The sequence below is a fragment of the Patiria miniata genome, unplaced genomic scaffold (genome assembly GCF_015706575.1).
Source record: "Patiria miniata isolate m_02_andy unplaced genomic scaffold, ASM1570657v1 HiC_scaffold_19, whole genome shotgun sequence".
Taxonomy (NCBI): Eukaryota; Metazoa; Echinodermata; class Asteroidea; order Valvatida; family Asterinidae; genus Patiria; species Patiria miniata.
In genome coordinates, this window is record NW_024037057.1 from 17,427,508 (window position 1) to 17,447,422 (window position 19,915).

Sequence of the window (19,915 nt, forward strand, 5' to 3'; positions counted from 1 at the left end):
GAACTAGCGCAGGCACGAAGGACACGTGTTGAAAGACAGCAAGTCCCAGTGAGAGTCGTGACGCTGTTAGCGCTTGCCCATAAAACATTTCTTTCTTTAGGTGGCGTGAGGCGGAGCAGACTCCCCAATTTATTCTGATGTCATTCGAGGAGCCACGACACGCTCTGCAAATTTGCGTAAATTGGATCGGGTAAAATGTGAGAGGGTTTCTCGTATAATGGGCCCAATAGTCAAAGCAATGGTGATTGATGGTTGATGGTACTGCTCTTGGCAATTCAGTGTGCCATAGATTTTTTTTTCTGTTTTGAAGTTTGGTAAATTTTTAAAACTCTAAATCAAAAGTAGTCATGGCAGTAAAGAAAACTAGAACTGGACGTTCAGAAAATCTTAGCTTAGGAAATTGATGGACTCGGTGGAAAAGCCGCTTAGAACTGTGCACGATTTATATCACTTTCACAATTTGGCAACTAGGTCAACAAAATAAGCGTTGTTGCGCTCTGCAAAGATTATAATATAATAATAATAAAAAGATACTTATAAAGCGCCAAATTGCCATAATGGCCTCTAAGCGCTAACTACAAAGATAAAAAACTATTACCTAAATACAGTTACAATACAGAGGGTTGCCGTAGAAAAAAATTTAAAAAGACAATTACAAAAATATGTTTACTTAAGGCAGTTTAAAAAAAAAAAAAAAAAATCTGGACCAGCCAGTGAAAATTTGATTCAATTTTACATTAACAGTTAAAAGGAAATTATATTCAATTAATTACAATAATATTGCCTAAAAAGGTAGGTCTTCAAATGACGCTTAAAAATGTCAATACATGAACAGTCCCTGAGATGTGATGGAAGCTTGTTCCATAAGGAGGGGGCTGCGACACTGAAGGCTCTGCCACCATAGGATGATGAGTGCTTTAGTAGCAAATCTATTGACCTCAGACAAGTTATTTGATATTACTATACCTCATAAATATTCATCAGGCAACCGCGGCATTTCATTGGTCCATTCCAGCAATTCAACTGTGTGAAAGTTTTTACTATTTCCCTGCGTCTTTATACGCGCGCATGACGCGCAAAAACCAGGGAGGCACTATCACACACCTGGGTCGCAGCCTTAGATTTGTTCCAGTACCGTGTTATCTCTTTACCAACGACGCATGCCCTTTACGTGCGTACCGTGGAGATCACCATTGAGGACAGTTGTGCCAGTCTATTACGGCATACATCAAAATGGCGACCGGTGGTGCTCGCTTTGTGATTTTAACCGAGGAGGAACTGGGTGAAATTTTACACAATAATATTAATAATAAATCCAGTGTTTTGTTTTGTGTGAATGTTAAAGTTATTAAATTTGACACAAATTTGATTTTTTATTGTGTTTGTCCCCTTAAATTAAAATAATGTTTCACTTTATCCAAATACTGCATGATCACATGGTGGAATGGACCAATGAAATACCGCAGAGCAGGCTCTGCCTGATGAATATTTATGAGGTATTCCCCTATAGTAAAAAAATATACAACATGTTTTTGCGGGGAAACAGTGGAAACAAATGATCCCTTGGATCATCCAACACCTCGGGGTCATTAGTTTTCACTATTTCCCGACAACCATGTTGTATTTGTATATATCGATAAAAAAATACTTTCCCTGCATGCTATCTCAATAAATTTTCAACTTTGAATCTTTTATTTGCCTCAAACTACAAAGTGAACCCATCCAACCTGGAGGTGAAAAATGGAGAGATAAAAACATTCATTTGCCAAAAATATTTGCCACAAACAACAAAATGCAATAAAGTGAACCCTTCCAAACCTGACAAGATGAATGGTGAAAATGGAGAAAAAGCAAACAAGCTTCTCTCCACCACAAACCTAAATTGTCCACAAGAAAAAGACTGAACCTATTTAATAACCTGCCATAGGCTACAAAATGCAATATTTGTTTATGCCATCAGCTTAGAGCCCGGTTCATACTTCACGCGAAAGCATGCGAAGCGAAAATTCATGTCGTCAACAATGGTGGATGCGCTTCGAATGTATTGTTGACGTCACAAATTTCGCTTCACTTTCGCTTTCTCGTGAAGTATGAACCCGGGCTTATGCTTGAACTCTTGAGACACCACCTCAAATTATATTTCAAACAAAAAGAAAGAATCCCCCAAGGTACGATATAGGTCCACAAGTTTAGATTGGAAATTGAAACGGAGTGACAAAAACAAGAAATTCCCTGCAGAAAACTGCAGCATATTTAATAGCCCAAGGCTGCGAAAGGCAATAACACGAACCTTCCTTCAAGAAATTATTAACTTACTCCTAAAATCTTTCACAAGGCAATAACACGAACCTTCCTTCGAGAAATGTTATTATAAACTTACTCCCAAAACCTTTCACGACTAATTTGGCTGGTGTTTATAACTGCAATCTACTGGTTTACGTAAATATACGAGACATAAAAAAGTAATTTACGAGAGCTGCAATTTCATTTACATGCACAAAATGCACTCCGGAAACTACAACAATGGTAATACTTCCCTGATCTTTCAATCTCCCCTTGTAATTTGCCAGAAGCCCTTCGGACAGAAATTTAATTAAATTAATTTGATTTCAAAAAATACAATATCGTTCCCCTCGGGGAGTGGTGCAGTTTCTGAGGCTTTTGTGATCAACGCATGGAATGAATTTAATTGCGTGAGGCTGAAGGCACATTTTAAATTCAATGCTGGAAAGAAAGAAAAATTAAATTTATTCAAAATTATGTTACGTGTGAAATTTGAGACTTGCATGTATTTGTGCCATATTTCTGTTGGTTTTCATTGACAGGCTTAAGAAATATAGCGCAAATAGTTGCTTAATTCAGGGGTAACAGGGACAAGGTGTCCCACCAAATGTCCATTACAGTGTGAAGCAAATTATCTTTTTGTGCCATCTGTTGGCTTTCTTCGATACATATAACTATAAGCTAATAACTGACACATTATTCCATAAAATTCAGACATTTTCAGATGGCTATATTGCACAAATAATTATTTCCATATTTCCACACTGTAGAAGAAAACTACATGTACCGGTATGCGTTTAACACCGGCACTATGAAATTGGTTCCTCTGACATCATTATCACTATTTTTTCATTAGTTCAGCTCAGTTCATTTATTTCCACTTATTCACTTCAAAGGAAATACATGTAACAGTACACATGTAAAAAGAAACTTTGATATTGAACAATAAGTGGAGTGGTCTCTAAAAAAGCAAAGCTTGTAAACCAGAGATCCCCTTAAATTGTGTATTGAAAATTATGACAAAGCGTACACACAATATTTAAGTTGTTTTAAAGGGAATATACAACATTTGCAAACATCAAAAAACAAAACTACCAAGTTTGTACGAAATACCTTCCTAGGATGTTGGTAAATGACAGTCTCAACCATCCTGTAAAATTATGACACCTGGTGTGAAGTCATTTTCAAGAAAAGTGGTATTTTTGTATAAATTTCCAACAGTGGTCGGCCGACCACCATTGGAAAAACCTAACTATTTTTCAACTACTGCTGCAAATGTACCCTTTTTCAGTCCAAATTTTGTTTGCTATTGGTTACATGTTCATGAACGGGTGCAGGCAGTCCAGCTAGACTGGTTTCCTTACCTAACAATTTTCCGGCATCTATAAATTGATCCATTTCATCTTTAGTGGAGTCAGGGAACCAGACTATTTGAACATTTTTGTTTTTCTTGGTTTTTCCAGCATTTTCGAACACAAAACTTCAAACATGTTAGTTTAACAATATTTCATCTATTATGCTAACACCTCAAATAGTTCATTTCTGAAAATTACAACAAAAGCCAATGATGTACATTCCCTTTAACACCGGCGCTATGAAATTGGTTCCTCTGACATCATTATCACTATTTTTTCAGTAGTCCGGCTTAGTTCATTTATTTCCGCTTATTCACTTCAAAGGACCAGTACACTTGTAGTTATGAAACTTTGATATTGAACAATAAGTGGAGTGGTCTCTAAAACAGCAGGGCTTGTAAACCAGAGATCCCCTAAACATTTGGAAACATTGGAAAACAAAACTACCAAATTTTTACGAAATAGCTTACTACCGGTAGGATGTTGGTAAATGAAAGTCTAAAGCATCGTGTACAATTATGGCACTTGGTGTGAAGTCATTTTCAAGAAAAGTGGTATTGTGTATAAATTTCCAACGGTGGTCAGCCAACCACCATTGGAAAAACCTAACTACTTTTCAATTACTGCTCCGAATTTACAATTTTTGTTCAGTCCAAATTTTGTTTGCTATTGGTTACATGTTCATGAACGGGTGCAGGCCAGATAGACTGGTTTCCTTACCTGAACATTTTCTGGCATCTATAAATTGATTCATTTCATCTTTAGTGGAGTCAGGGAACCAGACTACTTGAACATTTTTGTTTTTCTTGGTTTTTTCAGCATTTTCGAACACAAAACTTCAAACTTGTCAGTGTAGCAATATTTGATCTATTATACTAACCCCTCAAATAGTTCATTTCTGAAAATTACAGCAAAAGCCAATGATGTACATTCCCTTTAAATGGTGTATTGAAAATTATGACAAAGTGTACGTACACAATATTTTAAGTTGTTTTAAGACAAGACAACGTCAAGAGGCCGGCAGTTCCGATCGTTAATTAAGATATCCAAAGGGATGCAGGTGATTACAAAGATGGTGAAAAAATACAAATTGTATAAATCACTCTTGACAATAGTTACCCACGAGCCAAAGTTTAAAAGTTGCTTCTTGAAGACGGGCATGCTGTAAATTGATTTAAAATTATCCTACTTAAAAAGAATTCCAAAATTAAGGACCTAGAAAATGATACACAATTAGCCTAAAGGATCATAACTAGTAGTGTTGGTCAATAAGAGCCTCATATCACAAAGTTTCCTTTAAGGATCGGTACAATTTGCACTTTAATACTGCAACAAGAAGAGAAAACCAATAAAAACTAGCCAATTAATATTGCGTGCAATTTCCCTCAGAGCCAAAGTACATGTTTGCACCACAGGGATGCAATACATACATCGTACGTATGTACACAGTCTTCTATTAAATTAAAAGAAACTCTCAATCTAATAGAATTGATAGGAAGCTCTCCCAGGCAGGGTTGATAAGCATCTAACGGACGCATTTAATCTTCAGTACTCCTATTGTCATGATTGTAAATTGACAGGGCTCTAGTGGTTTTCAATGGCACTATTGAAGTTTTCTAACCACAGTATTGTCCCTATTGTCAGTGTAAGTGGTTAACCATCAACTAGGTGTCAAGACACCAGTCTGTGATGCTGAATGACAGGTTTTTTTTAACTGATCCCATGGGCTGATAATGTAATTAGAGAAAGTTCTTCTATTGATTCGAGGTGGCTTCTCGAGACAAACAGCTTGGCACACAGAGCATTCCTTGATGCCCACACTTTCTATTAAACTGGTGTTTTACACCGTCTCCGGTTTCTGGTATGGAGCTTCCACCAAAAGTGGTGCGGCGATTCTTCAAATGTCAGCTGACGTTGCAGATGACATTTCAATCCTCTTGAAACTCTCTTCAGAGCGGAGCTTGAGGTGACCTCAGTAAAGCCATATTGGCTTGAGAATTCTGCAAGGTCACTTACGAGCTCGACTGACATGAACATTCTTTGGAAAATTTGGATAGTCAAGACAAAAATCTGAGAAAACGGTACTTAACGTTTGATACGGCGACATCGTGCATGAGCTGCCAGGCTGGTCATTAGTCTGCTCCCTTACACACCGGTAAATTGCGTCAATTAAAAAGCATTTACAGGTTCCAGATCTATACATGACCAGCGCTCCCTCAGTCTGGCTTCCAGACGCACAATTGTAAACTTACAACACCGTCTGGAAATGGTGCCCGACTAAATTCAGTGCAAAATATACATGGGAACCCAGAGACGCCACATTAAGCTTTTAAATACTCGATCGTAACCCCATCCATTCACGTTAAAATTATGCAGCAACAGGATTCCAGTCAAACCAGTGAGTTTGGCGGTTTTGAGACATCATCTTATCCTATTGAAATATTGCCGACGCGCACTGCTACGGCAATGCGCACGCATACAAGAAACCGGAGACTTTTTTGGGGCCTTATAAAGGTATCCATGGATCACAGCACTAGCAAGCTAGGCCAAATTTGCATACATGTACCAGTACTTAGCTTAAAATATTAATCTTTCAAAATACAAAATGGAATTAGAATCAATTGAGTGAAAAAAGTGTAGCGTTACTAAATTATGAGACATCATAAAAATCCGAGCACGGTTTCAAGCAAGCTCATTACTTGCAGCACACAATGTAAAGTTTGTCGCGCTCAGTTTTTTAAGAAGGTAGTTTAATTCATACTGAGCTTACATTTCATGTGACTATAGCATTCAAACGCAGAGATGCCAAAATCACACAAAGGCTGGGCATGTGAGATTACAGCATGACAGTTACAGTACGACATGGCCAAAATTCAGGCGTCAGGAGGCGTCGGCTGAGTGTTCCCTAACGTGGTGCACCTTGAGCGAATATCCCAAGTTAAGTAGCTTCAAATTGATACCTTCTGATAAATCATCATTGTCTCCACTCCAATACCCAAATCTACAAGTTTGTCAGCAACGATTTTCTTATTTTCTGGTCCCGAAAACAACTCACAAAATATATTTTTAGACCATTTCTGAGTAGGTGTATGACTACAATTGTCCAGCGTGCATGGCGTGTGAGTGTGTGAGCCATTGTGCTGAGTGAAGCAGGTTGTTTCGTACCCAAGCCGTTTCGTACCCAAGTCGTTTCGTGCTGAGGCGTGTGACACACACCGGATGCGTGAGACTTGGTAGGTCTGATCTCGCAGACTTTCCGAATTTTTGTCTACAAATATTTGTGTATAGTCACCCTTGTGAATTTGACCCTGGTATGAGAGGCACTCTCTAAGTATCAGTGGATCGAACACAATTACTACGGTAGCAAGATCAAAATCGAGATCAAATGCAATATGCCTGTATATTGTTGATGTACCCTAACGTGGCGCACTTTGATTTTTCGCCTGTAGCGCCTAGCTAGAGCAAAAGTTTTAACTGAAATTTCACAGAAAGTGAAATTTCATCAAGTTATAAACACTCCCGTTCATAAATCGCGAATTTATTTACCCGCTACAAAGTTAAAAGAAAAACTTATTTTGGCCTGATTTTCCGATTTTATTTTCAAGTGCAAAGTGAACCCTTTGAAAATGCCCCGAAAAATAAGAAAATAATTTTGTGACAAACATCTGGCTGGGTATGTAAGTAGAGATAATAATGATTTATCAGAATTTATCAAGTTTTCAGAAATTCTTAAATGTTAATTTGGAATTTCCCGAGATTTATTTAAGTGCGCCACGTTAGGGAACACTCCGCCAAATTGTGCCCAATTTCCGGACGCCACCGTTTTTTAATTTCGGCTTAAATTTTATGAAACCGAAATTGTTCACAGAGGTTAAACAGCAAGCATTAATAAGGTAAAAGTACCAGTATTTCACTGCATGAATTTGAGGTTTGTCAACAAAGAGGTTTGGCAACACTACACGAGGAAATTTGGGTATGCTTCGAAGTGCGCCACGTTAGGGTACACCACCATACTGGATGAGTTTAATCGTCCTTGTAAAAAATTAATGTATTTAGGGAACACATATCACAGATTAACATTGACAAACATGACAAAGACATGGCAAAAAGGACAACTGGAACGCCCCCCAACCAAAAACAAAAAGTGGAAGGGAGGAACTCCACTCCAGCATGAACGATATATACAAAGACACATCGATCAGTTCACTTTGTATTCAACATTTAGCTTTGTACGGCCAGAAGAAAACCCTTTGCAAAATTTATGCAAACTATAGCCTATACTATAGGATAAGAAAGTGAAATTGTGCTCAAGCTCATAACACCAAATGCTTTAACTGCCGAGAAAACAGTGCATTAGTTCCCGTCCCGGCACAATTGCAGAATACGGGGTATTCTGCAATTACTCCCCTGTCCCAATTCAATCTTACTTCTGTGATTACTGATCCTTGTGATAAAAAAAACTATGGCACCCCTACGACGGTGGAAGAAGTGCCCGTGATCGATGACAGCACCGTGACTGTTCAGCTGCGCTAGGCCGACTGGATACGGGTTACAACGCCAATACGCCATGTGTACGGATTTGCAGTTGTGCAATGTGACAATTGTTCAGCAAACTCGCTGGACACTCGATCGGCAAAGGCGAAAAACATTACAAAAATCAACATGCACTCACTCACCAACCACAAATTCTGATTCGGTAAGTCCTCGCAGGCTGTGTTCGTTACTACAAAAATTCACTCCAAGTCCGAATCAATGGAAATATTCAGTTACAAATCCCGAGTCCACGTGTAGAATGTTTTGCAAATTGATCTGCAGATGAACCATTTCGTTACACCTGCACGTCAAAGAATGGGCACGATCACTGTTGTTTTGCATCGTTGCCAAGAGAGAGCGCATGCTCAGTTCAATCTATTAACTCTGTTTACGGCTGTTTGATGTCGATGTGGATCGCAGCTGAAGAACAAACAGTCGTCGCTTAGTAAATAATGTATTAGAATGTACATGTGTACATGTATATATAGGCCTACTTGTATACATAGTATATTGATCGCTAATCATCGTACGCAGAAAGTAAACAAAACCTAACGGTTGCATTTAATTCAATAACCGGCAACTTGGAAAATGAAGGTGAAAAATGTTTTCCTTTTATTTGGTTATACATCAATTTCATAGTGGCATCGATTTTAAGCAAACCTTGAAAACTTCGGATATATCAACATCTCAGTGTATTAAAAATAATGAAGGGATTTTTTTTTAAAGTTGAACCATGGAGGAATAAGAATACATGTGTTCTTATTCCTGGGAGGAATAAGACAAAAAGTGAGTTTCCCTTATTCGATTTACGGCATGTAACGGAAACTTTTTTGCTGCAAGCTGGAGAGGAAAAAGTCCTTGGAGTTTCATATTTATTTCCAAATGTTCCTACATGTACAACATCTACCCAGCTCGAACGTCCCCACATAATTCTGAGCCCCCCTCCCCGGCCCCCGCCATACCCCGTTCCCGACCCCGCCCACCTGCAGTACTATAATTTCGTTGAATAAATTATGCTAAATAAAATGTACACGTAGTTCAGTCAACGCAGCCATGTTGAATTTTGTGTGGAAACTGCATGCATGCGCTGCACGGAAGACCCCTTATGCTGCTCAAAATTCCGCATGAAAACAACACCATCTCGCGGCAAATTTGGAACGTACATATGTACAGACCATAGCAAATTCCATAGAAGTTCTTCATGAAGTTTTGAGACACAAGTTCTGTCGTAATTTCCCCCAGAAAGTGTATTAATTTGTCATGAGGAAGTCTTCACAGTGTCACTGTCAGTGAGCTGAATCAGCATGGCAAGCAGACAGAAGAAAACGAACACGATTGTGGTAACGAGCGCCGGACCGGTAGAAAGCACAGATGTACCGCAGCACAAGACGGCCGGCAGTTCACCAGCGAAGAGTAGTGTCATGATCAGCATTATACCGCCGGCGGATCCGAGGGGTCATGCGGTACCGGTCTTACCGGCTGCACCGGCGGCTGCCGGTCACTTACCGGCCGCACCGGCGGTCGGTAATGCTTCGGGTAGCGTGTCCACAGTGGCCATGCCCACGCTCTTGCCCACTGCTAGGGCGCCTATGAAACAGGTCACCCTTCTGAAGACACAACAGCCCTCCTCCCAGCAGATGAGGACATTTGACATGTTTAGTGAACACATAGACGTGTTTCTGGTGGAGGTCTACCGCTGTAAACTCTGCAAGTTCCACAATGCGTTGAAGGCTGTAATGGCCAAACACATGACCGAGAAACATTTCCCTGAACCTGGCATTTCAATGGCGACAACGGAAGAGATTGTCATCAGCTCATCGGCAACTGTTGTTCCAGTGTCATCTTCAAGTGAAAATCAACACACAGCTCTTCCTTCACAAATTACTGCACAAGTGCCATCTTTAAATCCAATGAGTAGTACTCCTCACGTATCCGGTGAGGCAGGCAGCAATGCACCGGTACAAGTGCAGATAACCAGCCAAGCAAAGGCAGCGTCAATCGAGGGGAATGCGTTGGAACTTTTGATGGGAATCGGGCATGAGAATGACCCAGAAGTGTTGAAGTCTAAACAAATAACGACGACAAGCCAGGTACCCGCAGGTAGTGTCACAGGGACAGGACCCATCCCTGAAGTCACAAACAGCGAGTTTTGTGAGTTAAAACAGAAAACAGGACTGACTACAACTATGGAAATGAGTGGATCCGAAGCAGGAGGACTTGTGACCCTGGTGACTGTCAATGAAGAGGAGCTGGCTAAAACCTTGAGGGTTGATGACAAGAAAGACAGTGAGGGGGAGAGCGATGATAATGATTTGGATGGGGATGATGATGATGATGACGATATTGGGGACGCTGGGGCTGAAGATGAAGACACGAGTGATGACAACACAAAGCAGAGCAACCAGGAGGATTTGAGCGGCAAGGACACCCTCTTAAAACCTATCCCAGTCCAGATAGGGCTTGGCTCTCCCGCTCCAAACATCGACATACAGGAGATCGCCAACACGGCCTCCAAGTCCAACCCCAAGGCCACTACGATCACAGTCCTTCACCATGGCCAGGGCAACGGGCCACCTACGGCCATCCAATTCAAAAAGAGCAAGAAGAGCAAAGCTGTCATCCCCACAGGCGAGTCTCTGGGCATCGCGTCCCCCTTCACCAGCCGTGCTTACAAGGGTAAAAAATTATTCCTTTGCAACTCCTGCCATGCTCGCTACAAGTCGCGAGCCGAGCTGGAACGCCACGTCCAGAAAAAGCATCAGCAGGTCAAGAAGTTCCTCTGTGAGATCTGCGGTCTGGCGCTGGCCACTCGAGCCAGCGTCAAGTACCACGTATCCAAGAGACACCAGCTGTCCCGACTGATATACAACTGCAGCGTTTGCGACTACTGCACGCACTTCGCTGCCCGTATGGCCATCCACAAGGCCACCCACCAGTCGGAATTCTTCTGCAATCTCTGCAAGAAGTCCTACGTCAGCGCTGAGCGTCTGTCGCGTCACTATTCGTCCCCGCTTCACAAGAATGCCCTCAACCCCCTCGTGTGCGAACACTGCGGATACAGCACCAAGAAGAGGGACAACTTTCTTGTGCACATGAGGAAGCACACTGGGGAAAAGCCTTACAAATGTAAACTCTGCAACTATGCAAGTGCTGATGGAAGTACACTGAAGGTTAATAGTAGGCCCCTAATGCCAGACAATTTCAGCCTCAAATTGTCAACTATACATACATGTAAACCTGCGGTTATTGCCATACCTACGAGGTGTCGTCATGCTCACACGCATGTTGCACGCATTTTATAGGCCATCAGCCTAGGGGTTTGGCCAGTATCAAATCAGGGCATACCTTGTAAATGATTATAGTGCGCATGCGCAAGGTATAGGGGCCTACTGCCCCTAGAGTGGTAACAAGCATTTTGATGGACATTTTGAAAAAAAGGGTGATACATGTAACACCCAAAAAGGTGACACCGCTGCAATGCTTTCACATATATTCTAACTCTGGAGGGTGTATAGCCTACCTTGCCAAAATTCGCTATGATGATGTAATTCCCCTCATTTGATACCGGTGGCCAAGGGTTTGGACCGAGGCTGATGTCCTATTAAGTGTGTGCCTCACACCACATGTGCATAATACTATTGCACCATTTCATTGGCGTATCTTTGTCATCAGAAACATCTACAGTGCAGTATCCTAATTAGAAACAGGCCCTCGAGCGAAATCTCAAAATATTGAAACTTATAAAAAACAATGTTTTTGATAATTTTTTAAAAACAAATATTAGTTGATGTTGGCAATGCTATGAGTATGAATAATATCCTAAACATCACACTCCCAAATTCAATGGCATTTCTATTGTGGCTGAAATCTAATTCGGGGGACGGGAGACCCAGATGAGGGGGGTTGTACCCAATTGGCCAAATAAAAAAAAAAAACATATTTAGCGTCCCGGTCGCTTCCTTTTTGGAGGCCGCCTCCTTTTTTTCTTCTTCTTTTTTTTAAGCACAAAAAATGACATCTTTCTGGCCTTTTTGTCTATTGCATTCTAGACAATATAAAGCTGGTAAGTGGTATGTCATTCCTGAGTCCAAGTGGCAGCCATTTCAAAAAAAGCTGGCGGCCATCTTGAAAAATTGTCCGGTCGGGCGGCCATTTTGGAAGGGAAAAACAGAAAAGGGCCTCTTCCTTCTTTTTTTCAAAAAGGCAGGACGCTAAACATGTTTTTTTTATATTTGGCCTTGTATTGACCCGCTTAATCTGTGTTTTGTTTTTTTTTCTCCAAAATTTCTATTCCATTTCAGTTTTGAAGACTTTATTTTCAAAGAGGCTTTTCAGGCTCAGTTTTGTTTATTATAATTTTTAGAACATCGCCAAAAAATGTATCTTTTATAAGCAAAAATCCTCATTTCAACCTCTGCCCACTTACATGTATGTCTCTTTTTGCCAGAACGCCTCACATAAATTTCAAAAACAATTGCTTGGCCAAAGACTTGAATGCCAATTTTGAACGGCTGTTAAAGCTACAGTCCATCATTTGCAGCTATCCAAAAAGTAACTGACATATTTATTGTTGAAAAACATACTTGGTTGAAAAAAGTAAGGGGACTAAACACTCCCTGTGAAATTATTCTTTCTGGCATGCTGTCATTTTGAAGAAATCAATGAAAGAAGGCCTTTCCAACAGTGCGTCTAAGACCTAAGAGGCTAAGACGCACTGTTGGAAATTACCTTTAGTAGTTTGGTTTTTTTATTCGGCAAAGCGCGCGCAAGCGTTGACACGACGCATACGCGCGCCCTCTATAATTCATCGAATTAGTGCGTGACATCCCATAGCTGCAATCAGCTAAGTGAGAACGTGTCTCGGACGCTGAATTCAGGCCCAGTTCAAAACAGATTCAGCAATTTTTTATTTGAAATTGAGATCCTAGAATGTTGTTTTACTTGAAATATTGCTGAAGCTGAGCTGAAATTTCACGAGGTTAGTTGCTCAGCACCCTTCTTTAGATTCTGAGCATGTTTGTTGGGTCCAACAAACAAAATGCACAAATTACAACTGATGGACTGTATCTTTAAAGAAACGGCTTCCATCTTTTATTGCAGAAACACGTCATGGCCAAGCACTCCACCATCCGTCCCTTCAAGTGCCAAGTCTGCAACTTCTCCTGCGTGGACAAGAAAGGCCTGGACATCCACTCCCGCAAGCACACCGGCGAGCGCCCCTTCAAGTGCCAGTACTGCCCGTATGCTGCCAAGCGACGCTGTGCTCTCAACGTGCACGTGCAGACGCACAGTAAGGAAAGCACTGCCGAGAAGCAACCCAAGGTTGTGTCCAGACCACAGGCAGCGGTGGGTGTAGCCTTGGTCAGGACGTTCCTCGATAGTGTACAATTAATAAGGGAATAAAAGTGTGCTCGAGAGGTTTTTATCACTCTGTTTAAGACCGCTTAGAGTCTGGGTGCTGATCCGGCTCGGGTAACTATCAGCACCCAGACTCTAAGTGGTCTTAAACAGAGTGATAAATACCGACGGAGCACAAATTTATTCCCATTCATAAATACCTTTTCGGTAAAAAAAAATCATATAATTCGTTCAAAACATCCCGATTTTGTTCAACAAATTCACTTTATGCTTTTTGAAACATCCCTCTTGCAAAATAATAGGAGTGTTCAGCTGGCGAGTAAGATGTAAACAACCCTTTTATGGAGATACGCGCGCATATCATGTTCTGCGCGACGCACCTGGCGCGTTGCGTTTTGAATTTAGAACTACAAAATTCGGACTCCCTTGTAGTGTTGCGCATGCCTACGTGAGGATTGTGAACGTTCAACCAATGAAACGATAAGAGGCACTGGATTTTTAGGAGTCCACATTTTATTGTGACACTGGAAAAGTGTTTAAGACCAGCTAGCCATGTCTTTATCATCCGTTTAAGACCAGCCACGTGACGGGCTCTCAACCAATAGGAATGCGTAAACTGTCTAAGGTATTTATGAATGAATGTTTATAAGTGCGTTGGTGAGAATATTTTCATGAGTTAAAAGATTGAATGTCACATTCCATCTTTCAAATGAATGAAAATATTCTCACCATTGCACAAATTTGAAACATTCATTATTTGTTTTATATAACATCCAAGTAGGTCTTTGTCATTCGATTGGATGATAAAACTTTTAAGAACAAGCAAAACTCACAAAATTATAACATATCCACTACCTCTTTTCAGCTTTTTCAAGGCTAACAATAAAAGTCAAATCATACACAATAATGAAAATTAACATGATTGTTGGTTCTCAAAACAATGCAAAATGATCATCAAGGCAACTGCATCAACTTCAAAGGCAAGGTTTCTACTGCTAAATGCATGCTGTGGTCTTAATAGCACAAAGATCGTATAGTGCCGGGCCGCCGCGCGTCTTAGCGTGCGCGGCGTGCACGCTTGGTTTAAACATAGTAATGACACTAAACTCCCTTTGAAATTATAATTCCTTCTGGGATGCTGTCCGTTTGTAGAAAACAACACTTTCCAAAGAAATTTCCGTGAATCTGCCCCCATGCGTTCTGATTTGTAGTTGGTTTGCAAATGGGCGAATCCGTGAATGGGCCGTTAATCGGCTGAAAGAGAATAATGTCCTGAATGCTGATTCCGGGATAGTGTCACAAGAGGGCGCAATTCAAAATAAGACTGGGCAAATTTGGATTTGAAATCTAGATCCAGAACAATGTGTTTATGTTTGTTCTGTTTTCTTGAAATATACAGCATTCGCAGAGCTTAGACCTCATCAGGTTAGTTATTAAAGAGGATGTGGAATGCTCGAAGACATTTCCGTCATTTTTCGGGTATGTGTAGCCTAAGGTGTGATTTTGAGAGCTGAAAAACAGCTCTCAAAAGTACCTTTTGTACTCATTTCATGACAGAAACAATAGTCGTTTTTATTTCATCACACCTTAGGCTACATATACCCGAAAAATGACGGAAATGTCTTCGAGCATTCCACAACCTCTTTAAGCATCCGTCTAAATTTGAGCACTTCTCTTGATTCAAAGGAAAATAGTGCACATATTACAAATGGTCTACTATGAGTTATCCTGCGAGCACAAGTGGAACACGGAATAATGTAGTGCGTCTGTGTCCCACATACCACGAGGCCGAAGGCCAAGTGGTATGTGGGACACAGACGCACTACATTTGCCGCGTTCCATGAGCGCGAGCGTGATAACGAATTGATCATCAAGCAATCTTGACGCACAATAAAGATGAAACGCATGCTGTACAAAAAGTGCTTATCCTATTACACGTGCATGGTTTGTACGCAATGGTGCGCGCATCTTGGAAAAGCTCAAAACGCAGAGTGCGGTATGGACCGTGGCCGTGCTATGTAGCACGGCTTGTTGCCATGGATCGACCAATCAGGATTGAGGATTCAAGTTGACTTGAAGATATTATAAAGGTGGAAACAAACCCCCTCTCCGTCAGAGAAAACAAACGTTTTTTTTTTAATAGATACCTGTGTTCACTACCTTTCCATTGTTACTAAATGAAGGTTTAACTTTCTGAAACTTGCAGCCAACAAGATTTGAAACAGTTGGTACACTCGCTCAAGCCAGCCAACAAACCCTACATCAGACCCCACAGCAGACCCCACAGCAAGAGCAGCAGTATACCACCATGGCCGACTACCAGCCCACAACCCTGGCCACACCGGTGGTGCAGGTTGTTCCCCAGACTGTGGGGGGCCAGTCAGTAAGTACAAGCCCAGACATTTGGGGGAAGTGGTAAGAACATGACCGATACAGGGTGTATAGAAAATGTAATCCAAAAATAGTGAGTTAAAATGTTTAATTTAAAGGTAATTTAATACAACATTTGCGCTGCTGTAATTTTCAAAAATAATGGATTTGGGGGCTAGTACATGTATTTAAAAGCATATATTATAACAGCGGCCTAGGAAAAATTACAAACAAATGTTGACTAACTTAAAAATGGTCGAAATTTACAATAATGTTCAATGTTGTCATTTCTGACTGTTGAACCTCATTGTCGATTCAGACTATAACAAATTATTGTGCAACCATTGGCCCCCTTCAATGGCAAATACATTGTGCTGGCTATTACTCAAAGCAACTGTCCCATGACGGATTATCTGAGCAAAAGCTAGCACAGTGCTTTCACCATTTAAGGATGACTCCATGAAATTACAGTGATAGCATCCATGAATGGTCTAAACACTATGTAATTTCCACAAAAATGCAGTTTGAATATCTGAAAAGTTTTTAAAAACATTGATATCCTTATTTTTTTTTTTTTTTGTAGCTTGTGTCTGGCTGTGAAGCTAAGCCCGTCCAGGCAGTGTGGCATAACGTGTGAGCAGGTCAACTTGGAATCAACCATGTCTACCCACTTCCACTGAGGCTGCTGGTGTAGCGCACTTCAACCTGCCTTCACAAAGCAGCCAGAAAGATTGTGCAACTAGACGACTTGAACAATTTAGTGGACAGCAGGGTATGTGCGTGCAGTGTAAAATCATGAGACTGCTCGTTACGCTCTGCCCACTAGCTGTGCACGATGGCATCAACACATGCACACCTCCAATGTCACATTGCATGTTCCAGATGTGTGTGTCAAACGCAGTTGCACACAAATCGTCGCAGAGCTGACATACCGACGAAGAAGCGCAAACCCTGTTTCAAGTAATTCGCGTTTGAATTTGGGCATAGATAAAATAGACTTAAAAGTCACCTTTTACGTGACATTTTTGGCAACCACAATAGCACATCATTCATTGGTACTTTGAACGCATGCCTTACATTAGCTGGTTACCAGCAAAATTACATCTTCGTCACTATGTCACATTATGGATTTGATATTAGGACTGATTTACCACAGGTGGGGGCTCCGAATCTCAAAATCAAGACAAGAAATTTTAAGAGTTTGGTATAAATACTTGAAAGAGCAACCTTTAATGTCTGTGGTTATGGTTAAACCGGCTGGTGAGTCAAAGATTCCTCCAAAGCACTTCTGCTGGAGTGCACTGGCATGCACAACTGACTTGCAATAAACTACACGTACACCAAATGTACAAGGGTACATGTAAATGGAGTACACATCATTTCGTCGCAGAGCAGCTGCAGCTGACAAACCGTCGAATCGCCAATTTTGGCGATATCGATATTTGTGTCATTTTTTTGGTTTTTATAAAAACACACAAATGTAATGCCGAAGATTTGTCTTGGAAAAGACATGGTATTTTATTGAGGATGTCTGTGGGAAGCCTGTTAGCTATTAATCACAACTGCCGATTGGTCAGGACATCACAGGGCGGGGCTAAAATGAATCAGTCTGTCAGTAGTCTGTCATGTGACAGTGACTATACATACAGCATCTCGCTATCTCAAATGTAAATTTTGTTCAAAAAAGTGGCCTTTTTGTGAGATATAAAAAGTGTGGGTGGATGGGGAGGGGGGAGGTCGTCAGTTATTCATACTTGCACAGATTGTGAGGCGTTGATGCTTTTTGTGAGGGCTGGGGTGATGGTAGTCTGAGTATCATCCAAGGGTCCAAGTCGCCTGTATAACGTCTGATATGTCAAAGCATGCAGATTTATGCGATCTCGCGTCTCAGCCAATCGGAGTCGACTTTACTAAATCGGGACGTCATTTCATTCCCAAATCAGGACTAAAACTGTGATTGGTCAATTCTAATGCAGTGTTTTGTAATACAACAGCCAGACGCATGTCATGTGACATAATACAGAGCGCGTGACCACAGCCTTTGTTGCTGTTATAAAGTGTTTTTTTTTCATGTCTATGACGCGACAACGGTGAATGACCGAAGACCCGATAAAGAAAGCGCCCACTGATTGGTCAAAATCTAGGGGTCAAGATGCAGTTTTTCTTGCATAATTAATCCGCGAATCTGCTCAGTTTATCAGCAAATTTGCTTTTTAACCTAGGCCAATGATCAGCATTCACATACACTCGACAGTGGAGTTCTGGTCCCATTCATCGTGCACATAATGCACAGTTGAGCCCAAGGCTTTATGTTTGCTGTAACCAGAATTTGTGTTATTTGTATTAAACGAGAGTCGACTTTAATCATACATGTACATTGTACGTCCCAACCCGGCACACAGATATTTGAAGAGTTTATTTCAAAATCGTGATACGTCCATTTAAAAAAAATGGACATTTTGCCCAGTTATGAAACTTTCAAAATTATACAAACAGTATGTTACAGCTGTTTCTAAACTTCCGTTTAGTTGGTTGTATTCTTAAGTCCTGCTTTTGGGTAGCCAGGAGAGGGCAGCATTCTACAAGGAAACAATTTATGGCGTTTTGGAAAATAAATTCTTCATAGGCTATATACAAATGATGAATATCGTGCTGTGTTAAATTTTGGAGGCGCTGCATATTACTTGATCCATTTACATGGTAAAATATAATGGAAAATGCAGCTAGCGATTTACCAATACAGGTACTGCACTAGTCTGGGACGGCTTCATTTTGTTTTTGGCTTGGCAAAATATATTCTTCCAAAATAAGATCATGGCTAAGTAATATACACAGAGAAATTATTTCCAGATTTATATGATCCTTTGTAAGGGAATAATTGGGTATGATTGATTGAAAAATAAAATGAATAGGCCTAATACAGAAAAAGACAGTTGCGTCTTGTGATTTTTTTAATGAAACATTCGGTTTTCAACAGATAACGGGACTGTGAGAATTTGCGTGTTGAAATATAGCTTGTCCCAATTAATTCAACGCTGGTATAATTACAATTCCAGGGAAAGATATTTCTTATTTGCATCCCAAAACGCTGTTGGGCTCCATTGTTCATTCCGATTTAGAATTTACAAAACAAAATGTCATATTTGGTCAAGATTACACGATTCGTCCCAGTTTCAAGAAATTCGTAACTCGAGTGTTAGCACCCCCCCCCCCCCCCCGGATCCGCCGTTGATTGTGTCCTGGTCGAGACTACCGCGCTGTTCCTTCCGTTTTGATGGGTGAAAGCGTGTGAACCTGAAGTATATATGCTGTACATCTGTATCATGGACGGCGCCCCCTATTGTACTGTGATGTACATCCCCCACCCTCCCCCTTTCGAACTAATGATGTGCAAACCCGACCCGAAACCGACTTCGGGTCGGGTCTGGTCGGTTTGTCCATCTTTTCGGGTAGGGTCGGTTTGAACATCTTTTCAGTCGGGTCGGGTCGGTTTCGGTTTTGCATTTTCATTTTTGGGTCGGGTCGGGTCGGTTTAGCCATCTTTTGAAGAAAAAAAACCGATAAACCGAAACAGTTAAGAAATTTAGGTGATGCAATATTATTGACAGTCACTGTGACCGCAGCCCATTGTGTGGTGTTGCCACCGAGCGCACTATCAAGTTCCCAAGGTATTAATTTCTCCAGGCGGATCGTGCCACGTGTAGGGCAGGCACAAAAAAGTGATCACTTTGACCAAGCCAGGTATTCGTTTTTTTCGGGTCGGGTCGGGTCGGTTCGGTTTTACCTTATGTTTTTGTCGGGTTGGGTCGGGTCGGTTTGAGAGAGTTAAGATCGGTTTCGGTTCGGATTCGGTTTACATCTATAATGTTTCGGATCGGTTTGGCCTGGTCAACCCGACCCGATGCACATCATTATTTCGAACTACAAACGTTCATGACCGGGCAAGATTTTGATCATCCCCTATGAATCCTGCCACCCCCACTTGCCGATAGAGATTTACGCCACTGGTGTCAAAT

At 41.1% G+C, this 19,915-nt stretch overlaps 2 protein-coding genes across 2 annotated transcripts in view; one reads left to right on the forward strand and one right to left on the reverse strand.

The window, feature by feature from the left end:
- The window catches only part of LOC119725498, a 30,725-nt gene extending 22,219 nt beyond the window's left edge, over nucleotides 1-8,506 (reverse strand). The window contains exon 1 of the mRNA XM_038196903.1: nucleotides 8,315-8,506. The gene's annotated coding sequence lies outside the window, so the exon portion shown is untranslated. The remainder of the gene's footprint in view (nucleotides 1-8,314) is intronic.
- Nucleotides 8,507-9,210: 704 nt separating this feature from the next.
- Nucleotides 9,211-17,585, forward strand: LOC119725956 (zinc finger protein 335-like). The gene is made up of 4 exons (XM_038197584.1): nucleotides 9,211-11,341; nucleotides 13,272-13,517; nucleotides 15,736-15,912; nucleotides 16,483-17,585. The coding sequence occupies exons 1-4, from the start codon at nucleotides 9,476-9,478 to the stop codon at nucleotides 16,534-16,536; spliced, it is 2,343 nt and encodes a 780-aa protein (XP_038053512.1). The 5' UTR covers nucleotides 9,211-9,475; the 3' UTR covers nucleotides 16,537-17,585.
- The last annotated feature ends 2,330 nt before the right edge of the window (nucleotides 17,586-19,915 follow it).

Excerpts from the sequence above, each read along its gene's own strand:
- LOC119725956 (XM_038197584.1), top strand. The coding sequence starts at position 9,476 with ATGGCAAGCAGACAGAAGAAAACGAACACGATTGTGGTAACGAGCGCC. Across the intron at positions 13,518-15,735 it reads TGTCCAGACCACAGGCAGCG|CCAACAAGATTTGAAACAGT; the intron begins GTGGGTGTAGCC and ends TGAAACTTGCAG. Across the intron at positions 15,913-16,482 it reads AGACTGTGGGGGGCCAGTCA|CTTGTGTCTGGCTGTGAAGC; the intron begins GTAAGTACAAGC and ends TTTTTTTTGTAG.